The sequence below is a fragment of the Ischnura elegans genome, chromosome 12, assembly GCF_921293095.1.
Source record: "Ischnura elegans chromosome 12, ioIscEleg1.1, whole genome shotgun sequence".
In the NCBI taxonomy this organism is placed as follows: Eukaryota; Metazoa; Arthropoda; class Insecta; order Odonata; family Coenagrionidae; genus Ischnura; species Ischnura elegans.
Window position 1 is genome coordinate 5,344,489 of NC_060257.1, and position 27,293 is coordinate 5,371,781.

At 41.0% G+C, this 27,293-nt stretch overlaps 1 protein-coding gene across 1 annotated transcript in view; it reads right to left on the minus strand.

The window, feature by feature from the left end:
* Nucleotides 1–9,630: 9,630 nt before the first annotated feature.
* LOC124169213 (single-minded homolog 1) overlaps nt 9,631–27,293 on the minus strand; it is a 121,146-nt gene continuing 103,483 nt past the window's right edge. The window contains exons 9-12 of the mRNA XM_046547730.1: nt 24,722–24,828; nt 15,882–16,029; nt 13,819–14,999; nt 9,631–11,510 (exon numbers count right to left, since the gene is read on the minus strand). Of these exons, the coding sequence (XP_046403686.1) occupies nt 11,086–11,510; nt 13,819–14,999; nt 15,882–16,029; nt 24,722–24,828 (1,861 nt within the window). The 3' untranslated portion in view covers nt 9,631–11,085. The remainder of the gene's footprint in view (nt 11,511–13,818; nt 15,000–15,881; nt 16,030–24,721; nt 24,829–27,293) is intronic.

Below are 27,293 nucleotides of genomic sequence, written 5' to 3' on the forward strand. Positions count from 1 at the left end.
CTTGTTTTTTTCATATTTATCTTTTCGCTGCTGAGCTGTGCAAACACAAGCGGACGAAGCGGCTGCCGTGTCCCCGACTTTCGGCTTTCCAATTCCTCCCCGCTTGGAGTGTCAGAGCTTTCATCATAAACGTCAGAGCTGTATCCCACTGGACCTTGGTCCCAACATTACCAAGCTATTGTGACGTCACTTGGTTGCTTTTTATTTGCTTGAAGCACTCGTACGTTATCGGGTTTTCTACCAGATTCCAGTTTACTAGGCAACATTATTAGATTGAAGAGAAGAGCGGTGTTAAGTTAATGTTTTTTAGTAGTTTAACATGAAAAATTGTTTTAAATCAGCAATTGCATTAATGCCAATTCAGCATATCATCTACTTCTTCGGTCGTATGACGTAACGAATAAATGCCGTTTTTAAATTTTTAGCTTTCATATTTTACTGGGTTTCTGACCAGATTAACAAATTACAACTAAATTTGCCACAAAATCTAAAAAAGTCATAAAATTTGGGTTAAAAACGAAATCTTATTAAACAATGTTTTGGGTTCAATTTCAAATGAATGCTCTACACCGCGTTACAATATGTTCTTTAATTCGGTGGAAATAGCTATGTAGGAGCTTAAAACACGAGGTGATTTTGTTATTTTTAAATATTTTCAAAGTATAATTTGCGTAATTTGTACTTTATTTCACGTTTTAGTCTAGAAGGGTCTTATTTGTAGATGAATTTATTTTTTAACAAAGAAAAAGAAGAGATTAATATTTTCTTCTTGAATCTTGCCGACGCGACGTCACTTCCGTTATGGGTTAAACGATTGAGGTACCTTAGCGACCGTGAAGTGAGTGACTTCACCGAGGAAGAAAATTGAAATAAAAATTAAATAATTCTCTGAAAATATTCTTCTTATGGTTGCCTTACAACTGACTCGAAAAAAAGGCATTCGCTATTTCTGTGAATCTAGCTTAAATGTTCACAATTACCTATTATGCCTTTTTGTTAAATAAGATGAAAAGTGTGTCATATTCGAAGTTTCGTGATAAAAATAAAGCGCAGCTTCTTTACCATAGCTAATAGTTTCTGAATTGCCATGTTATAAGAGTCGAGATTAAAAACAAAAGTACTTCTTCTCAATATATTCCGAGTTATTTAACCAGATCTAAACATTTCAATATTCTGGCTAAATCAAATTTCCTTTATTAAATTAAGATAACTACGCATGCACCTCAAACATGATAGGAAAAGTGTTATTTCAAGTATAATTTCATTGAATTATCTGTGTAATATAATCTGCAATATAATTAATTTTTTCTTCAAATGGTCGTATTTTTGGGTGAGGTTATGTATATGATTAACAGTAAACGTATAGAACCGCGCAGACGCGAAAGAACTATTATTTATTATTAGATCATTTAACCGATAATCGTCTTCTGATAGTTCCCTCCAACTAACATATAAAATTGGGTTATTTGCACTATTTCTCTTAAATTTAATTTACATATCAGCAATTTCTAGGCTTTTATTTATATAAAAATTTTGCGGAGCGAATTTTCCTATATGTCGAGATGAAATCATAACATGAGTAGGTATCTCACTAGGCTATTTTCGGAGTTAATTCAATATTGATGCTGTACTTTAATTTTAAATATCTACTTTAATTAGGAAATATATGTGATGGTGCCTTAAGAAGACGGATAAATTGTTATAAAAAAAGCTTTTACAGTCTTTACAAATTGCCCAAATAGGATCGATGCATTGGGGTACTCAGAGTAAAAGCTATCACATACCATACGCAATAGCCACGAAAATAGGCTTCTGTCCGTTTGAAGGAATAACTCTCTTCTCTTAATTATTAATAAGAAGATTAATTAATTATATTAGATAAAACAAAACTTTCTGACTGCATTTATTTGTTTTACTTGGAGTATTCGAGTTAAAGTTCAGATTACACCTTTCTCGACTTAATACAAGTCAATTTACTGCAGTCTGAAATAGTATTTAAGGATCCATTTGCAGATATAGAATGTATCGTAGAGTAATCGTCTACATGTAATCCGTAATTTTCCTCTTTAACTCCAAATAGCTGATCGCCGCATCCTTAATGACCGGAGACTCTTCTTAAATATCACAATTGGCAAATACAGATCATCTGACCTTCTTTTTTTTCCGCTTCGTGTTCCTTCGCACAGGACGAGGTCGAGCGACCTATTTCATTGTTTCACCCCCGCCTTTCTGTCTCTAAACGTTCTTTTCTATTCAGACTTCCTTCTGCCATTAACTCCTATGCCAAATGTGTCCCAAATTTTGATCCTTTTTTTCATCCCTCATCCATCTTGCACCATCACTATCGTAATTTTCCCCCTATTCCTCGCACCACACGATGAAATTTACTATTCTTTGTTATTTATTTGTGAATACTGTTGAATATTTTTTGTTCATTGTTGGTTACGTTGCTTAATATTATTAAATTGCTTCTTGTGTTATTGCGAGTCCTCTGTAATTGGCCTCGTGCTGTTTCTGGAGTGGATTAAACAAATAAAGGTCAATGCATTTATTATTAAAGAAAGGAAAAAAATGTGGATGGTTTAATATTTTTTTAAATGTTGGACCGCGCAGACGCGTCGAGATCTCCGTGGAACGATCGAAGTGTCCGGCGAGGACCGTGACGTCAACACGAGGAAGAAAATTGAGAAAAAAAGAGAAGAAAGTGTGAAGGAGGACGGGCGAGTTTATTTACGCGACTTTTTTTTATTTCTCCTCTTCTCTGAAGGAAGGCATAAAAAAGTTCTCGAAGCGGAGGGAGTTCTCTCTCTCTCTCTCTCTCTCGTGGAGGAAAGATAAAGGAGGAATAATGGCCAGAGTGAGGGGGCGGGATAATAATAAGTGGAGAGAAGTGCTGACCAACCAAACACCAACCAACCCCCTTCCACAACACAATTCCAATTTTCCTCCCTCCATCATGTCTCTCCTCGCCCTCTTTAGGTGGGGATGCGCAAAGGCGTTCTTTTTAAAGATTCGATCTTTATGAACCAAGTCACTTTGGCGATTCAACCAATCGATCCAATAGCTTCTGCAACGTTTTACAATTAAATAGTGTTAATTGCTGTTGTCAGGTAATAATCGTTGATAAGAAGGAGATGGATGCTACCTCATAGTCTTCCGTGGCGTTCTTGATTAGACGGTTAGGTCTTCTCAAAGTAGAAGGGTATTGTTGAGAAGATAAGCAAAGGAGACGATAAAAAACTGCAATTTGAAGAAAATATAGTTTTAAAAAATCAATCGTCTGACGTTTTACTTCCCGAATGCGATTCTCAATTAATCGAGTGAATCGCAGACTCACCACTCCACGCAAGGGCGTACCCAGAATGGAAACTAGGGGAGTAAGCCATGGTTGATCAAGTTGTGGGTAAGATTTAAGCATGGAAAAGGTGAATGAAATCAACATTTTTAGAAAACTGTAACAGATCTTTATTAGTCTTTTAAATTGTTTGCTTGAAAAAATGTTATTTTCCTTAAAGACATTTGCGATTTTTGCTTCTAAGAGGGGGGTGGGCAGCTGCCCCCTCCTGCCCATCGCTGGTACGCCTATGAATCCACGAGAACAACTTATTAGTCTGCGGATATTGGAAGAATCTACAATGGTTATTTAAGTAGGTAATATTTCAGACCGCAGTTCATAAAATGTTATCAAATTAACAAGAATTTATAATTAATTATCAAAATCTTATCTTTAAAATGTAATAAATGTTGTCGTAAACGAATGTGCTCGTAACTCCGAAATCTTCTCTCCTGGTATCTTCAGTGATTTCCGATAGGTGTCACCAATTGCCTAGGGTAGGGATCTTGGTTGCTCATCCGTGAACGGAAAACGTGAAGAGATGGAATTTGCATTTTTTTTTTCAAAAGTAATAGCCATCAAGCCCAAGCCTTTGTGAGGCTTTTTTTACACGGGACACATACTTGCACAATCTTGCGTGTTTTACGAATGCGCAGTCAAAATTGCGTCGTGTAAAGCGGTGAATTGCTAGAACACATGCGAGAATGCATGTACGGGAGATGGAAAAATAGCCCCTGTTCTAATTTCGTTCATGCATTCGCGCAATTCCACGCCATTTTAGAGATTAATGCAGTTCTAACCTGCGCAATTCCGTGCCCCGTGTAAAAAGGCCTTTAGGGCTAGCTAGGCTGGGCCACTATCGACATGATTAAGGGTAATTGAGTAAGGACGGCAACCGTGTACCATGAGTGACGTTTGAAGGGAGATTCTCTCTGCGGACAATCGACGCAGCCTCGCGCCTCCGGAAATAATTGACTGCCACCAAGCGCAGCGTTGAATCTAGGGAGCCTGTACGTACATAATGGCTAATTTATAGGGTAAAATAAGGACTTCAGGACATAGGGTAGTATTTGGAATTCGGTGCTCATTTATTTTTAGGTCTGTGATGACCTCGCTAGATGTCTCCTTCGTTGGAGGTAGTTCGTAAATATCATAGGATATCTTTGTCCATAGTCATCGAGTGAACTCTAAATTAAGTTAACTTGCTTCCGGAAACGCCCTCAGTCTCACGTGCGAAAGATTATGAAGCAAGTGACTTATTGAAATAAAAATATAATGCTCCCTTTATTTTTCTACAGTTCAATAAGGCTTAACAAACCTATTTAACCTTTTCTTAACTTTTAAATAATTTCAATTTTAAAATTGCGGGGTATATTATATTATGCAAAAAATTGCTATCTCTTTGGAGATTTTGAGTAATAGATATTTCAGTTTTGCTTTCTCTTCTGGAGATTTTAGGATTAAAGTTTATATGCCATTCAAAAATGTCATATGATTATAGGCTGCTAGCAGGTAGCTGAGAATTCTGCTAGCAGGTAGCGCTTGGCTTAAATAAGGATTATTAATGCCCAGACGTATCTTAAGATACGTCATACTTTAAAAATTCCTAAATACGCTTTAGTTTGTTTTTTATGCAATTTCTTTTCCTAATATGACAGAAGAAAGTCTTCAAATGCTATACAAGTGATTTAGATGATTTAACTCTATATTTGCAATTTTTATGCTTAATTTTGCATGGCTGGTCATGAACTACTCGGAAAGCGCTACGGTATGGTCATGTGAAAATTTATTTTTTGTATAAAGCATTGAGTTATATGAATCCAGTTTTTACCTGTTTTATTTTAAATGTATAAGGAATATTATCATTTTAAAGAAATTCATTTTTCTTTCAAGCTCATGACAAAACTAATCAGTAAAGTTTTGACGTATCTAAAGATACGTCTGGGCACTTGTGGTACTAAAAATTCAAGTTTTGACTTATATGAATTTTTCATTATATTTACTGATTAAATAAGTAAATAATTATTTTATAATCCTAATTGTGTGATAGCTCAGAGACAATTTTATATTTCTGCCATTTCATGAAGTATAATATTGAACAATTAGGTAAATACAGAAAAAACAGGTTTTTTCTCAGAATGGTGGTGTGTGGTATCCTCATTTGAATTGTGATAAATTACCTTCATTGGAAGCATAAAATGAATCAGTATTGAATTTCTGGAGGCACAAATTCTCGCGATATCAAGTTGCCTATCCTGGCACAGTAGTGGAATCAGGAAAAATTCAAGGGGGGCGCAAAAGATATCTTGAGCTACCTTTACTTGTATCGTAACGAAAAAAATCAAGTCACATTCAAAGTTTAGGAAAGTTTTATTTTAAATTATTATACCCATATATACAAGGCAATGCTATCTTATGATGTGAAGGAGTTACAATTGTAGTTCTGCGATATTAGGCAATGCGGGCGGCCCCGTAAGAGGGGGGCGTGCGACCCTTGGCCGTCCATGTGTATTCGCCACTATCCTGCCATCACTTGTATTCTGTATCGCCGACGGTGGAATGCATTGATTACTTTGTTTCTCGTTAAACTTTCCGCAGGCAATGAAATCCAGATTGCAAGCCGGAAATCAGTGTAGGAAATAAGTAACTTTAGTGAACATTGGTAAAGAAATTATGTATCACGCTATGTCACCCAAAACTTTGTACTTTGTATTCAAGTCCGAGTTTTCGAAGGATATACCTGACATAAGGAGGAATCGGCGCTTTAAAAATTTCTCAAACGTCTCTTATGTAAGTGATTTTTTTGTTACTTTTGTTGCACACCCCTTGCTATGTAAGTCAAGAAAACAGCATAGGGGTTCCCATTCACCGTTGAGAAGAGAAGACGTACCTTAGTGATGGAGCAGAGGTGAAACATATCTGAAATAGCTCTACCATCAACGCTGTCAGCACTAAAATTCAAGATAAGTTTTCTGAACAATTGTTAAAATTTTAGTACATTCGTACGTACAAATCTAAGAGATTTATAAAGTGTTTGGAATATCGCTACTCTCAGGTTATCACCGTCTACCTAGTCGATGGCTTTATCGGAGGTCATCTCCAGACTGCACCATCGAAATAGTTTCTCAGTCAATGCGAAGGAACAGTTTTGAAGAAATTTTAAGGTTTCTGCATCTGGCAGATAATTATTATAATGGGAAGAATGATGGCAAGGATAAGCTATATAAAGTTCAACTTTTGTTTGAGATTTTGAACAAGACTTTCAAAATTGTAAGTGCTGGAGGATACTGTTCGGTGGATGAATCAATCAACCCCTACTATGGTAGATATGGCTGCAAGCAATGTATTAGAGGGAAATCAGTAAGATTTGGGTTAAAATTATGATGTATTTCTGAATCACGTCAACGTTTATCATGCTGGTGCCAATCTTGAGAGAACTGATCTTGGTCAAGGAGGAGATGTAGTTTTAGGACTCGTGGATGAGTGTAAATTACCACGAGGTATAAACATATTTGTTGGCAACTTATTCATATCAGAAAAGCTGCTTAGAAAGTTGACTGGAAGGAGCTTGTGTGGCACTGGAACACTTCGTGACAGTAGAATCAATTATGTGTATATCCTTCCAGAAAAAGCTGCATTTCAAAAATCAAAAGGGGGAATGCTGAAGTTAAATCGAAAAGTTTCTAACGATGAATAATACATAGGTAGTTACCATGATTACTGATAGCATGCATAATAAAATGAAAACTCCTGTTTGTTTTTCTGTTTCCGAAAAGAAAAAAATTATATTCCAATGCCACTGGCGATCGCAGAATACAATTATCACATGGGTGGAGTGGACCTGTGCGATCAATTCTTGGCAAGTTACCGTACAACAGTCAGGAATAAAAATGGTGGTTCACTTATTTTAGATGAGACTTGATGTATCAGTTGTACAGGGATGGCTACGGTATAGAAAACTGGGTTACAGGGTCACACCGCTGTAAAATTTCAAAGTGCAAATGTAAATTGTTCACGTAATAATACTATAATAATACTCAACATTATATTATTTGATGCGCAAAAATTAAAATTCATGTACAAAAATCACTGATGAAGGCATTAGTAATGAATTATATAGTAAAAACGTGCATCAACACAATAAAATGATAATGTACATTTTTTTGACCCCTTCAGTGCCCAGATGTATCTTAAGATACGTATAGGATTAAGTACTACGCAAATGTTAGAGATTTTTTTAAACATTTTTTCCCACATCAGGTGTGATGTCTAATCATAATTTAATCAAAAAAAGTAAATTATTTTGAAAAAATTCTTCTGGGCATTAATGGGTTAATACCCTATCAAACGAAGGAAACTCTCCGAACTTAGGTATTTTGAATGTGTGATTATTAAGAGATGTTTCCCTGAGCTCTGTGCCTCATGCATGACTTAGTAATCTCAGACCATGTAAAACTCCCATCAACTCGTGTAGAAACTAGGTCCCTGTGACGTCATGTGGAGAGGAATCGCATGGGCGCCAATCTGGCCTTCTTCAAATGAGGTTAAAATAGAACATTAACATTCGTCCTAACTGGGATTTCTAAAACCAAATAATTTGTATATTATGAATACATTAATGGTGGGTAAGGAATCGCAATCAATGCATTTCGTTTTCTTTGGTGAAGGAAACTACCCTATTTAACTCAGTTAGGCTCCCCAACTCTGATAATGTTAATGGTGCATGGTATTGGGCTGACGCAGTGTCCTCTCTCTCTCTCTCCTTAGAGCACCCACCCTTCTCCCAGACAAACCCCACACTCCTCTCCGGGCCATTAAAAAGCGGAGCGGGGGACGCTGTGGTCATCATCATAAACGCACCCACCCCCCCTCCCATGCCTCACATCTTCTGACGCCCTCTTCACGAGAAGGCAATCTCAGCCCTGGGCTTTCCTCCTTATCTAGCAGCAGCTATAATATACACTGGACGCAATACAATGAAGAGCTTGCACATCACACATGACCGCATTGTCCTAAGAGACATGATCTCTTTACGAACTGTCCGAGATAATTCAAACGGCCCACATTAATGCAGCATCCTAAAATTAAGGCTTGGGATGATATGGACAAATTAACTAGAGCTACCACTAATTGACTTACGTGAATGAGTCCGATGGCTGAAATGCCAAATGCCAATTAAAAGTTGGAAGGAAAAATACCACCGATACAGGTTTTTCGATTGTATCAGAGATATACGAACTTAAATTGCTGTTTGGATTTTCCATTATTTGGACTTAAACAGCATAGTATGACAAAAGAAACCTCTCATAAAAATATTAACCTCATTAATGTTTGTTCCGGGTTTCTTTGTTCGTTGAAAACTGATTTGTTCGTAGTTAGTAATTAAAAATATTTTTATTCAGGAAATAGATCTCAAAAATGTTCCGCATCCTGCTTGGAAATAATAAAATCGTTGTTCTTTGCGAAAAACATTCCCTACAAACGGAGTGATGCCAAATATTCCGGTGGTTTAATTTTATAAATTGTACTAGTAAGTTGTGTTAATGGTCTATCACGTGCAAATTTGTGACGGAAGGCTCATGTTATAAAGTTAATCCAGCAGCCATGACCCGTGTAAGATGAAACAATTTATTTTCCACCCAAATACTCTCTCCAGCTCACATAATATTGTACATGCCTATGAAGTCCATGCCTATGAAGATGAAAGCGCTGACACCGTTATGTGGGATAATCTGAAACAATATATATGACACCCTACGCTTCAGAAAATCAATTTGAAATGTATATGGATCGTGTAACTTTACACTTTCTGCTAAGCGCACTATATGCAAACAAATGCCCTGGTTTCTATGGAACTCGAACGTAAACAAACTTATTGAAAACCCGTTGTTGAGTGGTCACATGTGAGAGAGTAATTTGGTGGCAAACAAATTGCTTCAGCTTGCACGGGTTGTGGTAGGTGAATTAACTTTACTTGAGCCTTCCGTCAAACGTTCACGCGTGATACGGTATTAAATTTCCGTTTTTGCAGCGAGATAAAAGAATAATATGTCACAAGAGAAAATTTTTATTTTCAACGAAACTGATTTTGTCCCCCAAATATATTCTTTTTATTCATAGAGCCTAATCGGATAATCTACTGTCGGTTGTCACTAATTTAGGAGGTACGTAAGAAATTTTTACTCCGTAAACTGATGTCCACATTAAGCCATGAGTGTGCTTACTATTTAGCATCTAATACCTCCTTTCTGCACCATATTCAGTGTTGAAAAGTAAATAAATTTTACAGTCATAAGTATGTCAAACCAAATATTTTATTACTCTTTGGTAATGAACATACATATGTACAAAATATCAGTCATTCATGTAGTTATAAATTACATCACATATTTTTTACGAATCGCCTAGCGTTTTTCTACTTTATTGAAAGATATAATTTCACTTCACAGCTCATTTTTCTCCGTTCGTCATTTGTCTTTTTTTTAATGGCACTTTAATGATGCACTCGATATAGCTCTATTATTTTTTCCGAGTTTCTCATCTTTCATTGTTTTTTTTTTTCACGTATGCGTTTCATTTGATAAAAACTTTTCTATGTTTAGCACGCGCATGGAAAGTAAACAGTTGTTCTAATGCTTCACACGTCCCTGTATTTCCATAGTCACTTCTCACATGCACAATTTTTAGCGGCGAGTCTCGGGCATTATAAGTTTGGGGATTTCATTTGTCAGAGTCCCTCCATGTAAGCGAGGCCTCTTAATTTAGCCGTCGATTCTCTTCCTAATCTCCAAAACTAAGGGAAGTATCTGTTTTATCGTCTTCCCAACTCTCTCTCTCTATCTTTCTGTACAATATAAGGCGTTGAGAGGGCCGGGAGGATTCGTCAATGCAGAGACGAATGTAATTATGCATCTCCGTACTCCGCTCCACCAGTCTCCGATGCTATAGACAGAGCAGTCGGTTATAAAACTAAAGACACAGTGCATACCTCCCCTCCGCTACGTACTCGTTAACTTAATTAATCACTGGAGTTTGGCGCGCAGCTAGATTGTCAGCTTTTTTATTTCACTCGCTGCACTCGCTTACGCTCATTCCATCTTTGGCACTGACACATAGTTGTCAGAACGAACACACACACTCACACACTACGGTTGTTCACAAGGTGTTTTTTTTTCTCAGGTATTCAAGTAAACGAATATATACCTAGCCGCTCTGATGAATACTTGAGTAATCAAAATAATGGAATTACATTCAGATTCAATAGTAGTTGATTGTGACATCAGTTTGGTCGCCATGGTATTCGTCAGATTATTATTAGAATTCGTTCGAATGCTCATGAATTCACATGAGTAGCCGGCTGTAGTAGTTATGAATAAATTTGAGTTGCCACGTAACCATTCGAGTTTTCACAAATGTTTTCTCTCGGATTATTCACTTGAGTACTCAGGTTTTCACTTGACTAGTCAAACGAGCTATTGTACTTTTTATTTCAAAATACCCATTCGATTAGCCATGAAATAATTTGACTGCACTAATGACCATTCGAGTTTGTACTAACATTTCCACTCGAACACTTCATGTATTATTCACTTGAGAACTATAAGTATTCATCTGAGTGTCCTGGCATTTATTCAGGTGCTCGAATACCGATGATAAACGCCATCACTTAATCACACCTGCACAATTCCATTTGATTGTTTCCTCACATTTCCACCGAAGGCTTGCACACGGCACAAAGTATTCATCCGTGTCTAGTGCACGTATTCATTGGCCGTCATTTGGTGGTGCAGGTTGTACTGCTGCGCGTCCACTATGACGCTCGTGTACCCTGGCTGCTGTTGAGCGGGGGCCACGTGTATCTCGTGGTGGTCCTTGATCCTGCCGCCGCTGCCTCCCCCTTTGCACGTGTCTTGGAAGTAGTGCTGCAGGCCCTCTTTGTCTCCGCCTCCTCCGTCCGCCCCCGCCGTCGCCAGCACCCCCGCGGCGGCGGCGCAGAACCCGAGGCCTCCTCCGGGGACGACCACGACACCGCTGGCTTTGGCTGCCTCGGACGCTTCCGTCGCTCCGCCGACCATCAGGCCTCCTCCGCCCTCGAAGTAAGAAGGCGCCGCCTTCCTCGCTGCCTCCTCCATCGGGATGCCCCCGCCCGGGTGGAAGCGGGCCCCCGGCGGCGTGCCTACAATGTGGGGATTTTTTTCATTAATTATTGGAAACCTATAGTCATCGTTTTGGTCGCTTACTAGGAATAGGGTTGAAATAAAAATATTTTCGAAAAAAATCAGAATTAAGGGGAAAATTCCATTAATCCGTGAATTTTCATGAATGTTTTCGAACTTAAGATACACCACAAATCGCCCTTTTGGCCACATCATCGGAAGGTGAAGCAAGTAAAATATTTGAGTAGTTGTTATAAAAAGGAGATATTTTCATGAATTTTTGGAAGCTATGACATCGCGTTTATTCCAACAAGAAAGTCAACCGGTTAAGGTAGGTACATGAACATCTACCAACTACCACGCAAGCAGCCTTGATAGACGTGTGGCGGGGTCCTTTAGTGTGTGAAGATCATTTCCTTTCCCCAGCGAATCAATTGCGTGAACTTTTTCCCGGTCTCCTACCGGGTGATTAATCCGTCTGTGGAGATACTCAATAGACGGATACGGAGTGGGAGACCGGAGATAAGGACTTAACTTATTTGTCATGCATCATGTGACGCCTGCCTTCAGTGAAAAAGGCAGTGGATTCGAAACCCATTGGGCGGGCTCGCGGGTTACTCCCCTGGGCTGAAGTCTGAAGCTATGAGCTTATCACCTCTGCACCGCAGAAGGGGGAGGACAGGAAGGAAAAAGGAAGGAGGCACCGCCGCGATAGTAGCCCGAAGACGCCTCCTGGGACGGGATAGGGAAGGAAGGGATGGGACGAGGAATCCCGCACCGTCACATAGGCGGGCGGGTCCTACCACTAGCGAAACCAGGAAAACCATTTCCGTGCCAGCGATTTTAGAGGATTATTCTATGGGGAAGAATAATTATTATAAATTTTCACCCCCTAAATCTTTCCAACCCCAGTCAAGTCTATGACTTTCATGACCCTGATGGCCTTAAAACGTCAGTTTTTTCAATCAGAAGCAGATAATATTAATAAAAGTACCTTGAAAAGCGATAAGTTTAGTACGGGGTTGTTTTCCCTAATTTAGGGGTTGCTCGTAAAAATGGAGGGCGATAGAAAAAAACGGAGGTTATTTTCGGATTCAGCGACCCGAAATTAGCTAGAAACACTCTAAAATGTCAATCGCCGCCGCGATAGGAGCCCGACGACTCCTCCTGGGAGGGGATAGGGTAGGAAGGGAAGGGACGAGGAATCCCGCACCGTCACAAGGCGGGCAGGTCCTACCACTAACGAAACCAAGCATACGCAATTAATATACTAACGATTCTATGAGGAAGAATAATCCAACGATCAAATCGTTAGATATTCACCACCGGACAGGTGGAACGAAACCCTTAGGACGGGCTCGCGGGGTACACTCCTGGGGCAGGGACTGTAAGCGTCAGCTTTTCTCCTCTACCACCAGAAGGGGAAGGACGGGAAGGAGCAAGGAAAGGAGGCGCCGCCGCGATGAGAGTCCGACGACGCCTCCAGGGGAAGGACGGGAAGGAAGGGAGAGGACGAGGAATCCTGCACCGTCACAAGGCGGGCAGGTCCTACCATCAGCGAAACCATGCGTACGCAATTAATATTCTACCAATTCTAGTAGATTTTCCTATGAGGAAGAAAAATCTATCGATCGAATCGGTAGATAGTGAAAAGGGCAGTGGGTTCGGGGGTCCCAGGGCGGGCCCCGCGAGGATACAACTCGAGGACCGGGAACCAAGTCGGAGACTTATACGCCCGTGCCTCTCGAGAGGGGAAGGACAGAGGAAGGAAAAAAGGATTGGAGGCATCGCCGCGATGAGAGCCCGACGACACCTCCAGGGGAAGGAAAGGAAAGGAAGGGAGGGGACGAGGAATCCCGCACCGTCACAGAGGCGGGCGGGCCCTACTATAAGCGAAACCAAGCTTACGCTATTAATATGCTACCAATTTTAGTAGATTTTCCTATGAGGAAGAAAAATCTATCGATCAAATCGGTAGATAGTGAAAAGGGCAATAGGAACGAAACCCTTGGGTCGGGTTCGCGGGATACACTCCTGGGGCAGGGACTATAAGCGATCAGCTTTTTTCCTCTGCCACCAGAAGGGGAAGGACGGGAAGGAACAAGGAAAGGAGGCGCCGCCGCGATGAGAGTCCGACGACGCCTCCAGGGGAAGGACGGGAAGGAAGGGAGGGGACGAGGAATCCTGCACCGTCACAAGGCGGGCAGGTCCTACCATCAGCGAAACCAAGCATACGCAATTAATATTCTACCAATTCTAGTAGATTTTCCTATGAGGATGAAAAATCTATCGATCGAATCGGTAGATAGTGAAAAGGGCAGTACGCACCTGCTTCGGTGGCGCCCTCAGCCTCTCCTGCGCCGCCGAACGCCTTGAAGCCACCGTAGAGGCTCTTCAAGCACGCCGCCGCCTCCAGGTCCAGCACGGGCAACTGCCCCCCGGCACCGCTCTCCTCGACCCTCGGCACCACGTCATCCTCCGCATCCGCCAGCAGCAGCCTCGCGCCATTCGCTCCCATCTGGTGATGGGGATGCTGGTGGTGGTGTCTCTGGTGCTGCTGCTGGTGGTGCTGATGAGAAGGCACCAGCGGTGCCGGCGGCGGCTCCGACCCGAAGCTACTCGTACTGCTGCAACTGCTGGAGGCGGAACTGAAAGGCCTCTCTTGCTGTGGCGGCTGCTGGTGCAGGTGGTGTTGGTTGTGGTGCTGCTGTTGGAGCGGGTCCAATATGGTGCCGTACCCAGCACCGTCCTCACCTCCGCAGAACCCACCGAAGATGAGGAGGTCTTCTTTGGAGCCCCTGGGGGAGGGAAGGGCCTCCATTGGCATGCGGCCCGTGTAATACGCGTCCCCAACACCGTAGCCGCCTCCGCCGAAGTTGTCGCCTTGGTGCTGGTGATGGCTGCCGTGGTGGTGGTGATTTTGGTGGTGCTCGGGCACCGCCGCTGCGGCCGCGAACCCGCCCTCGTGCAGCGTCTGGTGCTGCTGGGCGTGGTGGTGCTGGTGCTGGTGAGGTGTGGTGGTGTGGTGGTGGTTGCCGTGGAGGTTCGTGGAGGCGACCATGGTGCGGTTGTTGGTGATCGGGGACATCTGGGCGTACATGGGTGCGTGGTGCGGTCCGTTGGTGACGACGTCCGTCGCTTGGTGGTGCTGGTGTTGGTGGTGATGGTGCTGGGGCGCTTGCTGGTGGTAGTCGAACCTCATGGCGGCCTCGAACGGTGGCGGCGGCGGCGGTTGCTGCTCTTCGATTGTTTGGGGTTGCTGCGGCGGAGGTCGGAATTTGTTGGGGTCTGCGTTGTTGGGGGTGGGTCGGTGGTTCCTCGGCTTGTGGGTGGGGGAGGGTCTTCCGGTGGAGGAGGCGGGCGATGAGGAGGTGGAGGAGGTTGTGGAGGAGTCCGCGGAGGAGGCGAGGGGACAGGCGGGTGCAGACGATGGCGTGCTGACGTCCTCCCGAGGCCCACCGCAGCACTGCTGCTCTCCGTTCAGAACCATCTCCTTTGCCTCCAGGTCGCTGTTCAGAACAAGAAGAGAGCCCGAAATTAGTCTCCCTCATTACTGGTCGCACCATAGGCTGCCCCGATGTTCACCCCAAACAGCCAGTGAACAGTACAATCATTTTTATGCGCATTTGTCTGTCTTGTGTGATTAGTATGCTGTTTGTGTTACAAGAAGCTTAAAAATTTACCATTGAGAACATGAATCAAGGAATTTTTGTATCGATTGCATACAGATGATAATTATATGGTATGTTTAGAAAATTTCTTATTCTACCTTTTCATTTTTTCTCGGGAAATTTTTGTCGAAAATGGAAAATTTTTATCATTTCATAATTTTTTAGTACTTCTTTTTCCTTTTCTGTTACCTAAACCGGTCTTTTATTATCTGTGGGGTCAATGTATTTATGGCAGATTCATTCTTTATTCATTAAGGAAATTATTATGAGCTTTGAAGTAAATTTTTTTGTTCCTTGCTACAATGATTCCCAAATTACAACGAATGAGATTTATATTTTCATTTCCCTCGTGAACACTCTGGCATTGTCTAGGATATTTATTTTATTTGAATAGTTCTACTTCTGTTTGAATTTTTACAATATTTGTGGAAGCGTTCATTACAATGGCAGATACACAAGTATCGGAATCCTTAATTACGCGTTCATCCACTAAAAAACCTTAGAGACCTTTTGTAACAAATATTCGCTTTGAAATCAGATGGTATATCATTGATAGAACATTGAAAAATTGTAGGTCTACAGGTCTCTAAGGGTGGTCGTTTTTTGTACTCGGTTTATCGAAATTCTAGCATCGGAATGCAATAATGAACATATCCGAAAATAGGATATTTTGTCTCCCTCTATCACTAGTCTACTTTCGCAATTTGCCGTCATTCGCACCTGAGGACGTAGTTGACGGAGACGACGCAGTGTGGCCTGGAGGACCTCGAGTTGTGCACGATGGTGGCGTAGCTCTGCATCCACACCCAGCCACCGTCACGCGCCAGGAACCGGAAGTACTTGGTGGTCACCTGCCCTTTGAACAGCACTGCGAGAAAGAGGAAATAATACATTTTCATTATTAATTCACTGGAAAGATTTACCCGACACGAATTTAATACAAACTGACCAAAAAAAGATATAATCTTGGGAATTGATCTATTCATTATTTCTCTGAGTGCGTTTATTTCGTTCGAAAAATTGATTTTGGTTGCGAATGGAGTTGTGCCTTGTATCATTTCATCAAATGCCAAAGAAATTTCCCTCCTTAAGATGTTCATCTCGATATGCTTCGGAAAGAATGGTCATAGGTTTCCATCGCTGAGTCTTGTATAATCCTCGTTTAAAGCCTGTGAAGTTAACAAAGCAATTAATTAAATGACTCCATGGACACTATGATGGACTTGGACACATAATGGAAATTTAAATTTTGTCCATAGCTATAAAATGTGTCGACAAACATAGCGCCGATAGACGTGTCCACCTAGGGGGTGGTTTCCATATAATGGGTGGAAACTATAACTTAATAATTATTGTATGACGCTTTTTTTATCAGTAAATTGAGTTGTTCACGATTGAAAAATTATAATTTGTATAGAAAATACGTTTTAATGTGGTTTTCACGAATCACTCAAATACTACGCGTATCAACAAAAACAAATGCAATGAAAAAAATGTAGCTTATAAAAGAAGAAACAGAATCTCGGGCTAGAATAGGAAGCGACACAGCCCTTGCGTGGCAATCAAAATGTAAAGAAAAACTGACGGAAATGACCGCGGAGAAAAGGACAAGTACTGTGGATGGATCAAGGAGAATATGGGGAAAATAAGCCTCAGGAAAGTAAAAGGTAAAAGAACTGGCATGGGAGACATACGGAGAAACAGAATGCTGCAGTATGCCAATTTTAGGATTCCAATTATATGCATAAAGATCATAGTATCTTCATCACAATGTTGGGAAATAAAGCATAAATACGAGGTGACTCTCTACTCTAGGCGTTGCGTGATTTTCATTGAAGACACTGGCCGTTCAGTCTCCGGTTTGCGAGTCCAGAATCTGACTCAATATTTAGACCTCATTCTAACTCAGTGGCTCACATTTCAGGCTCAAGTCGAGTTTCAGTTAAAATTCGTGTTTTCGGGACTTACTTCATCTGAACTCACTTGACCCAGTGTAGTTGTGCCAACGTTCATTAATAAAATTTACGAAATATATTCATGTACCTATTACTTGGTTACTCATGGTCTCACCGCCTGAACTAAAAATAGTATTACTGCAGTGCATGCGGAAGTATTTTACAAGAGATATTTCATTTAAAAACGTGAGGCTGCGAACATTTTGCGACTTTATTTAAAATGGGGCTCAAATTATCCACTGTAGAGTGTAGCGTGAGCGTGATTTGGGACTTGAGTGAGGTTTCGTAATGCCAACATGAGTTTAAGTCATGCTCAAGACTTGAGCAACGCAGTTGCATACGGCTGCTTGGTCTAAATCTTTTTGGTTGCGCTTTGGTGTGGGGAATGGTCAGTAAGCAGTAGCAGCATCATTCGCCTCCATTCTGAGGCTTGGCTGTCTCGCACGAGTGTTGATGCCATTGGCTGTCATTCAGCGGGGGTTGGCTGCTGGAGTGGCTCCCCCTGAGATGGCGCAGGCGCCCCCGCACACATCTAGCGCCACCCACGCTCCACCCTGGACCCCTATTCTCTCTCCTCCTGCGCGGACAGGCTCCCATCCGGCACCTCGTGGCGCTGGCACATCGATTGGGGCGAGAGAAACACTACACACGAAAGAGGAGGCTAGAGTCCGCCCCGTTGAAGCTTGGTTTTTGCTCTCACTTTGGGCGTATTTTATTTAGTTTAACTCTTAACCAATGACGTGCAATTCTTGTTACACTACCAGAGACCGCAATAAAACAAAAATTCATAAAACGTTGCAGTGTCATTTTTATTGTTTTGTTTAATGTTTCTTTGATGGCTTAACTATTCTAAAACTTATATTTAAAAGTATGCATTCCCAATACGAACCAATTTTTCAATAAAAATTTTTATTAGAAACAGGATCAAAAACCCGATATAAAAAACACTTGAGATATAATTATCGTACTTTTTTTAAATTAAGTACTTAATTATACACGTTATGCAACTAAAAACGCTTCCTCACAAATTAATAATTACTAATATTCATAATAAATCACTAATAATTGTTTTAACAACTTTTTCAATCATGTCCACCAGCATTACGTTTATCTTTTTTTTCAATTTAATGACGTGAGGTCTCACTAATCAAATTCCGCTCAATCAAAAATCAAAGGCCGCTAATCAAATTCAGTTGCAAATTTTCAGATATAAGTAATAAGAACGTTGAATTTTAAGAGTGCCATGTCCTTATTATAAAAATTATGACGCTCACGATGATCATAGATATTTTGAAATGGCAATTTTGAAAATATTCATAATTTTAGAAACGCAGCGGTCTCTCAGACCGAACGTCACCGGTTAAGGGTTGACAAATATACCTAGCATGCGTTAGACTAAACACATCATTAGAAAGCGTCGAATAATTTGGGTGAAAAATTATAAATTTTGTCAATAAATGCATAGCCCTACAATAGTGCGTACAACTAAAATCATCTTTGCGTTAATGGAATCAATTTCTTCCAGGGACTTAACAGTCCGCCTATGAGTGCTTATTCACTGGATAAAAACCAATAGTGCAATGAGCTTGTGCTACGCCTGTGAATCTCTGGCCTTCAGAAATTTATGGTTAGACCTGTTGTACTTTGAGATTTTCAACGCTTTTTTTCTGAATAAAATTACTTCTGTGACCCTTAATACCCAATACTTGCCCATCCCTCAATGTTTGAAGTATACGTACTTGTTTAATACATTATTGTGTATTATTTTTTCCTAGTAATTTAATTCGGAATTTAAATGGAAAATTCACTTGAATTTAACTTAGCCCCCTTAATTTTTGACCGAGAGCGTTAAAAGAGGTTTATTTTCATTGAATAAGTTGCTGGGATATTATAAGTGGCTCATTATCCCAGCGTTTCAAATAGGTATTATACCATTAAATGGTCTTTTGTCATTATTTACGTATTATACTGGTTGAGGTTGGTTTCATGGATCATCGTATGGATTGCCACGGCCTGACCTCCCAATTTCGACTTCCCTTCTCAAATGACAATGAGGCCTACTCCCTTTCATTCTATCTTAAAATTTTTACTCTTTTCCTTCCCCTCCCTCGTTTACCCAACCTTCTACCCTCTAACACAGTTTTCAACATCCCCTCCCCCCTAAGTATTCCCTCCATCCATACCTTCTCTCTCCTCCGCATCTCATCTAGAAATTTTTTCTCCTCTAGAACAAACTACTACTATACTTTATACTTTTCTTTCAACTTTTACATCACGGTTTCCTTATTAGCTATTTTTCCTTTTCGTGAACGCTTCCTTTTCCTACGCAATTCTCTTCCTGATGACCTCACTGCTGTATCCGTCAAGATGGCGAATTATTTTATCAATTTTAGGGATTATATGGATACCAATAAGTATGTATAATAATATAGTATTCTACGGATTAAGGTAGGTTTCCGCCGAGCAATTAAAAAGGTATTCTTGCCGTCTCCTCTCTCTTCATAGACTTTCCCCTTCAATTCAACATAAAGCCTACATCGTTTCATTCTATCTAGAAATCCTATTCTTTTCCTTTCCCTCCCTCGTTTACCTCACATTCTACTCTCCAACACTGTTTTCAACATCCCCTTTCTGCTAAGTGCTCGCTCCATCCGTACCTTCTGTCCCCTCCGTATCTCATCTAAAAGCTGCCTCTCCTCACCCACCATGTCCAGCACTTCGTCGTTCCTTCTCCTCTCCGTCCACTTCACCTTCACCATTCTTCGCCACACCCACATCTCGAATGACTCGAGTCTTCTCTCGTCCTCCTTCCTTAGTGTCCACGTTTCCACACCGTAAAGCACTGAACTCCAGATTAGACTCTTCACTAGTCTTTTCCTCAAATTCTTACATAATAATCCTCCCATTATCTCTGTCCTATTCATTAACGCCTTCTTTTCTCATTCAATTCTCTTCCTTAGGGTCAATTGCTGCCCAAAAATTTGAACTATGATGTGTTCTATAAGTTCCTGAACTGTTGAGAGGGTTACGTTTTGTAGCCATTGCGTCAATAAAATCAGTCCTCTTCAGATATTTTTGGTTTGTATTTCGTAGACGGCCGCATCGGTGCTCTTGCGCGTTGGTCGTTCGCAGGTCCGTGTTTGCTGATAGGTTCGCCTCGAAGATTTACATGAGTATATGGCGTTCACTAAGGAGGTACTTCCATTGGAATTCGGCAACCATCGATATCACTTTATGTAGACACGCGGTGCCTTACATAATGATTGCTCCTTGAATAGAGATTTGAGCCGTGATGGGTGGGTCCAAATTGATCGATTTGTATTTGCAACCCCTGCCACGCACCCATTTTCCGGAGCGACACTCTATCCCCATCCGCCCTCTCATCTATCCTTCCTTCCTGTACCCCCCCCCCCCCCAATCCCCATCGCTTCGTACGGAGCCAACGCCACCCTTGGAGAGAGAGCCGTGGCTGGTGCATACATATATATATATGTGTGTGTGTGACACTTGGCAGTTCGCACGATCATCCGGTAACAGGGTAAATGAAGGAAGGGATGTGCCTTCCGCCCTCGCTATGTGGGAGGACGGTTACATATAATGGCGCCCCCTCCAACCCTTATCGCCCGCCACCAGCTTCGCGAAATCCTCCCCGACGCGATGGGTCGATGGATGCAAGGGGTAGGGGGAAGCTCTCGTGGGAAGGGCGTCGTGTGACGCGTGGGACGACATTCAGAGACTATTGGGGGTGGATTTCCGAAGCGTTGTTAAGGTATTCTTTCTTCACAGAGACGGAAATTAGCCCTTATGAGTCTATTAATGTTTCCGTAATCGCCAATGGCATTGGTAGAGCCTTTTCTTTAAACTATTTTTGCTATTTTATTCAAATTTAATCAATTAATGTAACTAAACTGCAGTTAAATGGAATGGAACATAATTTGACCGATTTGGAGTTAACAGTGCTCAATAGCCTTTCCTTTTTGAGCAATTTTGCGTGATGGTCAACTTTGAGTGAATGGGTAAATAAGTCTGAAACTTTGGAACAAGCATTGTGGTAGTAATTTTTTTCTTGCGCTTTGCGAGCGTGTTTTTTTCGCTCTGCGTGTGAACAGTGGAAGAAGACATCTCGGAATGAAAACTTCGAAAAAGAGATCGTTGCGGCTCCAAAAAAAACTCGATTTTAATGCAATTTGTGCGTCACTTTGCCATTACTTCTGCAGAAGAATAACAGATGGCGTAGTGTCCGTGTTGTTTTTATTAATCAAAGCTTGAAAGCTGTTAAGATTATTTTTCGTCGAGTGATGAATTTCAATAGATTGCCAATTTTTTCCATATTTCTTAGAGGGCCACGACGCGATGTTAATTGCGCCGCTAAATTCTAATTATTGTACGTATCCTGCGACCTGTCCTCTGAATTCGCTGTGCCATGCAAGAGCAGCGAGTGATTCTGAATATTTGACGAGCGTTGGACACATTTCCAGATTTTAGCTCATTGTCGTTATCAACAAAAATAGCCACACCCAATTTCATCCACCCTGCTCAGATGTCTGCAAATTATTGCCTTTACTGCCGTAACGGGGTTAAATAGGACAGGCTATAAAGGATTTAAAATAGAAGATATTAAGCAAAGGTTGCGAATCCTCGATCTGGAAATGATGCACCCAATGACGACACAAACGCCCGTGTGACATCGCAAATCACAGCTTAAGCTATAATTTTCCCTGTCGTTGACGGCCGTAGTGTAAATGATACTTTGACTTGTGCTTGAAAAATTAATTATGTGAAATGTCGAATGGGATTAATACCAACCGTAACTCTGGTGAGCCTAACGAAATAACCCGCGTGCAAAAGCTTTATCCTGACATTCACGATGGTGGCAGTGGTCGGGTGATCGATCGTCACGTGACCGTAGAGGACGCCAGCGGCAGAGGAGGAAAAATAAAAATGGCGCGCGAAGGAAGGCAGCAAACGGCGAACTTTTAAAGGCGACAATGAGTGCGCGCTAATGACGTATTATTGAATGGGAGATGAAGGAAATCGATCCATCAATAAATAGTCAAGGGTGGAAAATGCTAGTTTGCGACCTGAAGGCGGGGTCTAATCTAGAGCAAGGACCTATGTACGAAGACAGAATTGTATTATTTTCTCTCTTAATTCCAATTTTTTTCATGAAAGCTTTTTGTTTGAACGGTTAAATTGGACGACATTGATTCTATCTGGTATTCGCAAAGCACATGCTGTTTTAAGAGAGACAACTTACTTTTAACGAACGGCCAATTTTTGTCGGATATTCACTTATTTAACACTCTAAACAATCATAGATATAGACGAAAGCACTGCGACAACACTTAATGTATAATTTTTTAATATGGTTTTTATCATAATTAGGGAATAGTATTATTTTTTGTTTGAAAAAGGAAAAGGCCAAAATGCGCTGCATAATTCGTAAAAGGTTTTGCACGGAGACCTAGGCCATCGGTATTAAGATTCATAGCGCTCAATGTAGCCATACCCGAAGTCATCAGTTTGGCACCTAAAATGGGTCTCTTTGAAGTGAGGAAAGTCGTCTTGAAAGATGTCTAAACAGCGATATCCATGCAAACGTCGATCCATCAACCAATAGTAATAATCACTGAACTCGAAACAATGTTGTGCTGGTCATTGTGCAGTAAAATACCAGGTAGCCGTGCATTAGTGCTTGTAGTTGAAAATTTATTTATTTCGTACGTATTACAACAAACGCACTATCGACTGGTGGTGGGACAGCAGTATTAACATAAATTAATGAGAAGGCCATCTATCCAAGGGCAAAGTATATGAACAGAAAATGCTCCTACAGAATACAAAAAAATCACATTAATACGAATATATTACGACTAAAAATGGAATTTGAGCCGAATAACCCGATTTCCAACGACCGTGAATTAACCACAGTGACATTAACCACGAATCGAGAAAATTTTACCCTCAAAAATTTTAATTTTTGCGGGGAAGATCTTAAAAATGTCTAAATGTCTTCAGGCAAGTCATTTCATGCCTTACTTCCTCCAGCGAATCCCCCACTTGGGTGTCACTGAGCTGATCTTTCAAGTAGCGATATTTGCCATGGCAACCCGCTTCAATAATGCACCCCCGCTCGTATGACCAAGGTAACCAATCAAAATTTCCGTTTTTTGCTGCTTGAAGTTTATTTTGAATTTGTGATCGTTTTTTCCTATGAAGCAAAGTGGAGTTCAATGTGGATCGTTAAAAAATTTTAATCGCCGATTTCCGTTTTAAATGTAACTTCTAACTGGTCAGATTAAGAATTTTAGCAATGTAACGGAAGAATGTAAGTAAAGAGCCTATTGTTTAAGTTGTGTGCATTTTCAAGTAAAAAAATTTACATTAATACTAGCTAAGGCATCAGTCGTGGAGTTTACTAGGAGGTTTTTTTTTTTGATTCGACGTTTTTTTTTGCTCGCTTTGTAATAACGAGAGGGACACTATGGGAAGAAAGAGGAACAATGGGCTATGATATAGAATGGAGAATTTTCGTGTGGAGGTACATACTACCTGCGCATGCGCACCTCCCCGTCCTGCACACACAAGAGCAGAGAAGCGCCAACCAATGAGCGGATGTGGCAGCTGAGCATCGTGTTGCGGGGACGCAATCGATCCTCCTTTCCACCCGAAGGCGCCATCCACCCCAGCGAATCCCTCCACCACTTGCCGTGTCACTGAGCTCTCTCTCTCTCTCTCTAAGTGGCGATCTTTACCATGGCAACCCGCTCCAATAAAACACCCCCGATCGTACGACCCAGGTAACCAATCAACGTGCATCCAAACGACCGTAGTAACACGGTAATGCCATCCTTTGACCAAGATTTGAGACTCGTGTGAATATAATAAAGATACACTATTGTATGCTCCACAGAAGTTATAATAACCGACCCAGGTTTCGACAATACACTATGTCATTTTCAAAGGTGAAAATGACATAGTGTAATGTCGAAACCTGGGTCGGTTATTAAAACTTCTGTGGAACATACAATAGTGTATCTTTATTATGTTTCCTGTCACGAAGTTCCACCAAATATCGCCGTCCAGCGTTACGTTGATCGTGTGAATATGAATGACAAGTAGCAAAACAATGCACTGCGCTCCAAATGACTTATCTTTCTTGAAAGTCACCTCCGATTCGCTGAAGATCCTTCCCCGAAACATTGTCGCTTTACATGTCTCGAAAAGAAGAAAATGTTCGTGGGCAAAAACATCAAAGATTGGGCAACGATAGAGATACTGGGGGGGGGTCTATTTCAAGGGGTAAGAGAGCGAGCAGCAAACGCTCTGAAGAGGAGTACGGCATCAAGAAGAAGAAGAAGAATAAGATGTCTCGAAATGGTCACATTCTTCTTCTCTTCATACTTCCTTTTTGCTGTTTCGGCGTTCATGCCATTATGCACATTGAAATATATCATGTTTTCATATCGCGGGGTCGATATATATTATCGATCCTGCGACCGCAAGGATGACAGTCGATGACTTAACGTTGCTTACGAGCCCAGCAGATATCATTTAGCACTAACATTTAGAACACAAGTAGGAAATTTCCCCTTTGGTACTCACGTGTGTGATGAGAATACCGCATGTGCATAATATCACAGCCATGGATGTAATGGTACAGCGTTTTTTCAATGAGGTCCTGGGGCTCGTAACCGGTTAATTGCGCCACCCTTTGGAATAAATCGGAAATAAAAATAAAATTAACCGTAAATTTTAAGAAAAAGCAGTTGTATGACGCCACCGCGTAATAAAACTACGTAACACATTACGCCTCTAGAAAGAAGCTGAAATATTAAAACACAATTGTTAAAGTTTTCATCCAATTCACATATATTTACGCTTCAAAATAGTGGGGTTTTATTACCAGGTGGAATAACACATTTCTGAAATCCCCCACTTCAATCTTTATTTTTATTTCTTCTTATTTTATACCAAATTCTATTTTAAAATTAAACGAAGAAATTGAAAACCTTTATTTTTACTTGGAAATAAAGAAATAAAACTTTGTAAGGCTCACTATTGTTTAATTATGGGCACGACCCGGGTTTCGTAACTTGGTTACATCGTCAGGTGTAACCAAGACGATGTAACAAAGTTACGAAACCCGGGTTCACTTCAACAGGTTGAAATCGTTGGCTTTAACATAAGATAGATAATTGCAGTACAATTATGCCTCAATAATAAATGAAATTTACAAGATGGATGCATTAGAATATTACCAACGAAGATAATATGATAGCGACGAATACCGTGAGGTACTTCAATAAGCATTGAACAAACTTTGAGCCTTCACTCCGAAACTTTTGGCTTTTTCTTTGCGGCTCAATACCCCGAAAAGCATCCAGGAAGACTCATCAAGACCTTTTACCAATTTATCGCCAAGATATTATTAAACTTCCTCTGTCAGCTGCAAATATGTGCCTTAAGACGTCATGCAATAGGAAGAACACAATACGTAGGCTGGGATCGCCCCCTAATGCCATCTAACGTGCAGCCTCAAAAAGTGAAACTAAAAACAACGAAATCGCAAGGAGCTCGCTGGGACTGGCCGTGAGATAATCAGACTGTGGAGTACGAGAAAATTTGCGCGTAATGATATGATTCTGCCATGCTCTCGTCATAGTGTGTGCCCCTGTTTCTTGCGAAAGGGAGAGGATTGCTAGGGCGTCGCTTTCTCTACTTCTTTTGTTCGATTTTGGTTTCGTCACTGCGAGGGATACGTTCTCTCACACCGAATGTGATATCCCGCCCACTGGCGATACGAGCCCGCCGTATCGCCAGCAGAACGCATACTTTAGAGGAAAGGAAAATATGAATCGTAATTTATTGCGAACAAAGACAATTTATTTAGACATAAGGTCGAATTTGTGATGATGTAGAATGTATGCTAAATCTGTGGATTATTTAAGTTTCCAGTACTTATCCATCAATGGGCATTATTTACTCATTAGCACATCAAGAAACACCCCACCACTTATTAAATAAAATTTAATTGCATTTTTTACGATTATTTTAATTCGCACCTCGCGTTTCGACTCACAGATCCATCATCTGGTAGAAGACATCAAAGTAGATGAGAAAATCGCATTTATACATTTGAGGAAGAGGTGGGGGAGGATTTGAAAAGTTTGAGGGAGGAGTGGGAACAGACGGAGAGTGGTTTTTCCGCAACTTCTTAATTTTCTGCATTCTCACCGTCTCTCCACCGTACTTCTGTTGCCCACCCCTTCCTCAAACTTGTCGAATCCTTCCCCATCTCTTCCTCAAATGCATAAATGTGACGTTCGCATGAACTGTGATGTCTTGCACCAGATGATGGCTCTGAGAGCCGAAACTTGTCGTAAGAATTAAAATTGTTGTGCAAAAAGCCATTGTATTTTATTTTAACACGGCAAAATTTCACTACATCGTGCCTGGAACCGTTGAATTTAGTCTACCAATCGACCAAATGACAGACCTCATTCTGTCACAGTGAGAAGTCGATTGGCTTGACTGATGACGACGATGCCTAAGGGTTTATGTTAGAATCAGTGATGCACTTTACACTCGCGCCCACTATAGTGTGGAGGACGGAACCAACCGAAGCGGTGCATCGTGGGAAGGAAGCATCGTGGGTGATGAAGGCGGAAGGAGAGAGAAGGCCTCGTTATATAGCCTCGTATATTGCACGTAGGCATGACTCGACACTTATGACTGTCCCTCCCGCCACGATCACACAACACTTAAAACAGTACCGAAATATTATTTTCGCTGCATCACAAACCAATCTGGACCATTAAAAATTCACGAAATCAGGCACGCACACAGACAACCGAAAATTCACGAGTTCATAAAGGCACTACCTGTTCGCCTAAAAATTACTCCCTTTCACGAAATAATTTAATTAGCTGGCACATGAATTCTTTCCTGTGTGTACCATTCCTAATAAATTAATCGTTGTGAGAATTGTACTTTTTCGTTGGTCAAACAGTGAAGCCTTTTGTCGCCGTGCCATCAGAGCGACGAGACTACACTGATTGAAAAAAGGCATTGTTTAAAAAAAAGAAAAAAAAAGAATGAAACGAAAAAATCCGTACAAAAAACACAAAATGTAGAAATAGGATATTTTATCCCAAAAAAAGATCCAATGGGATAA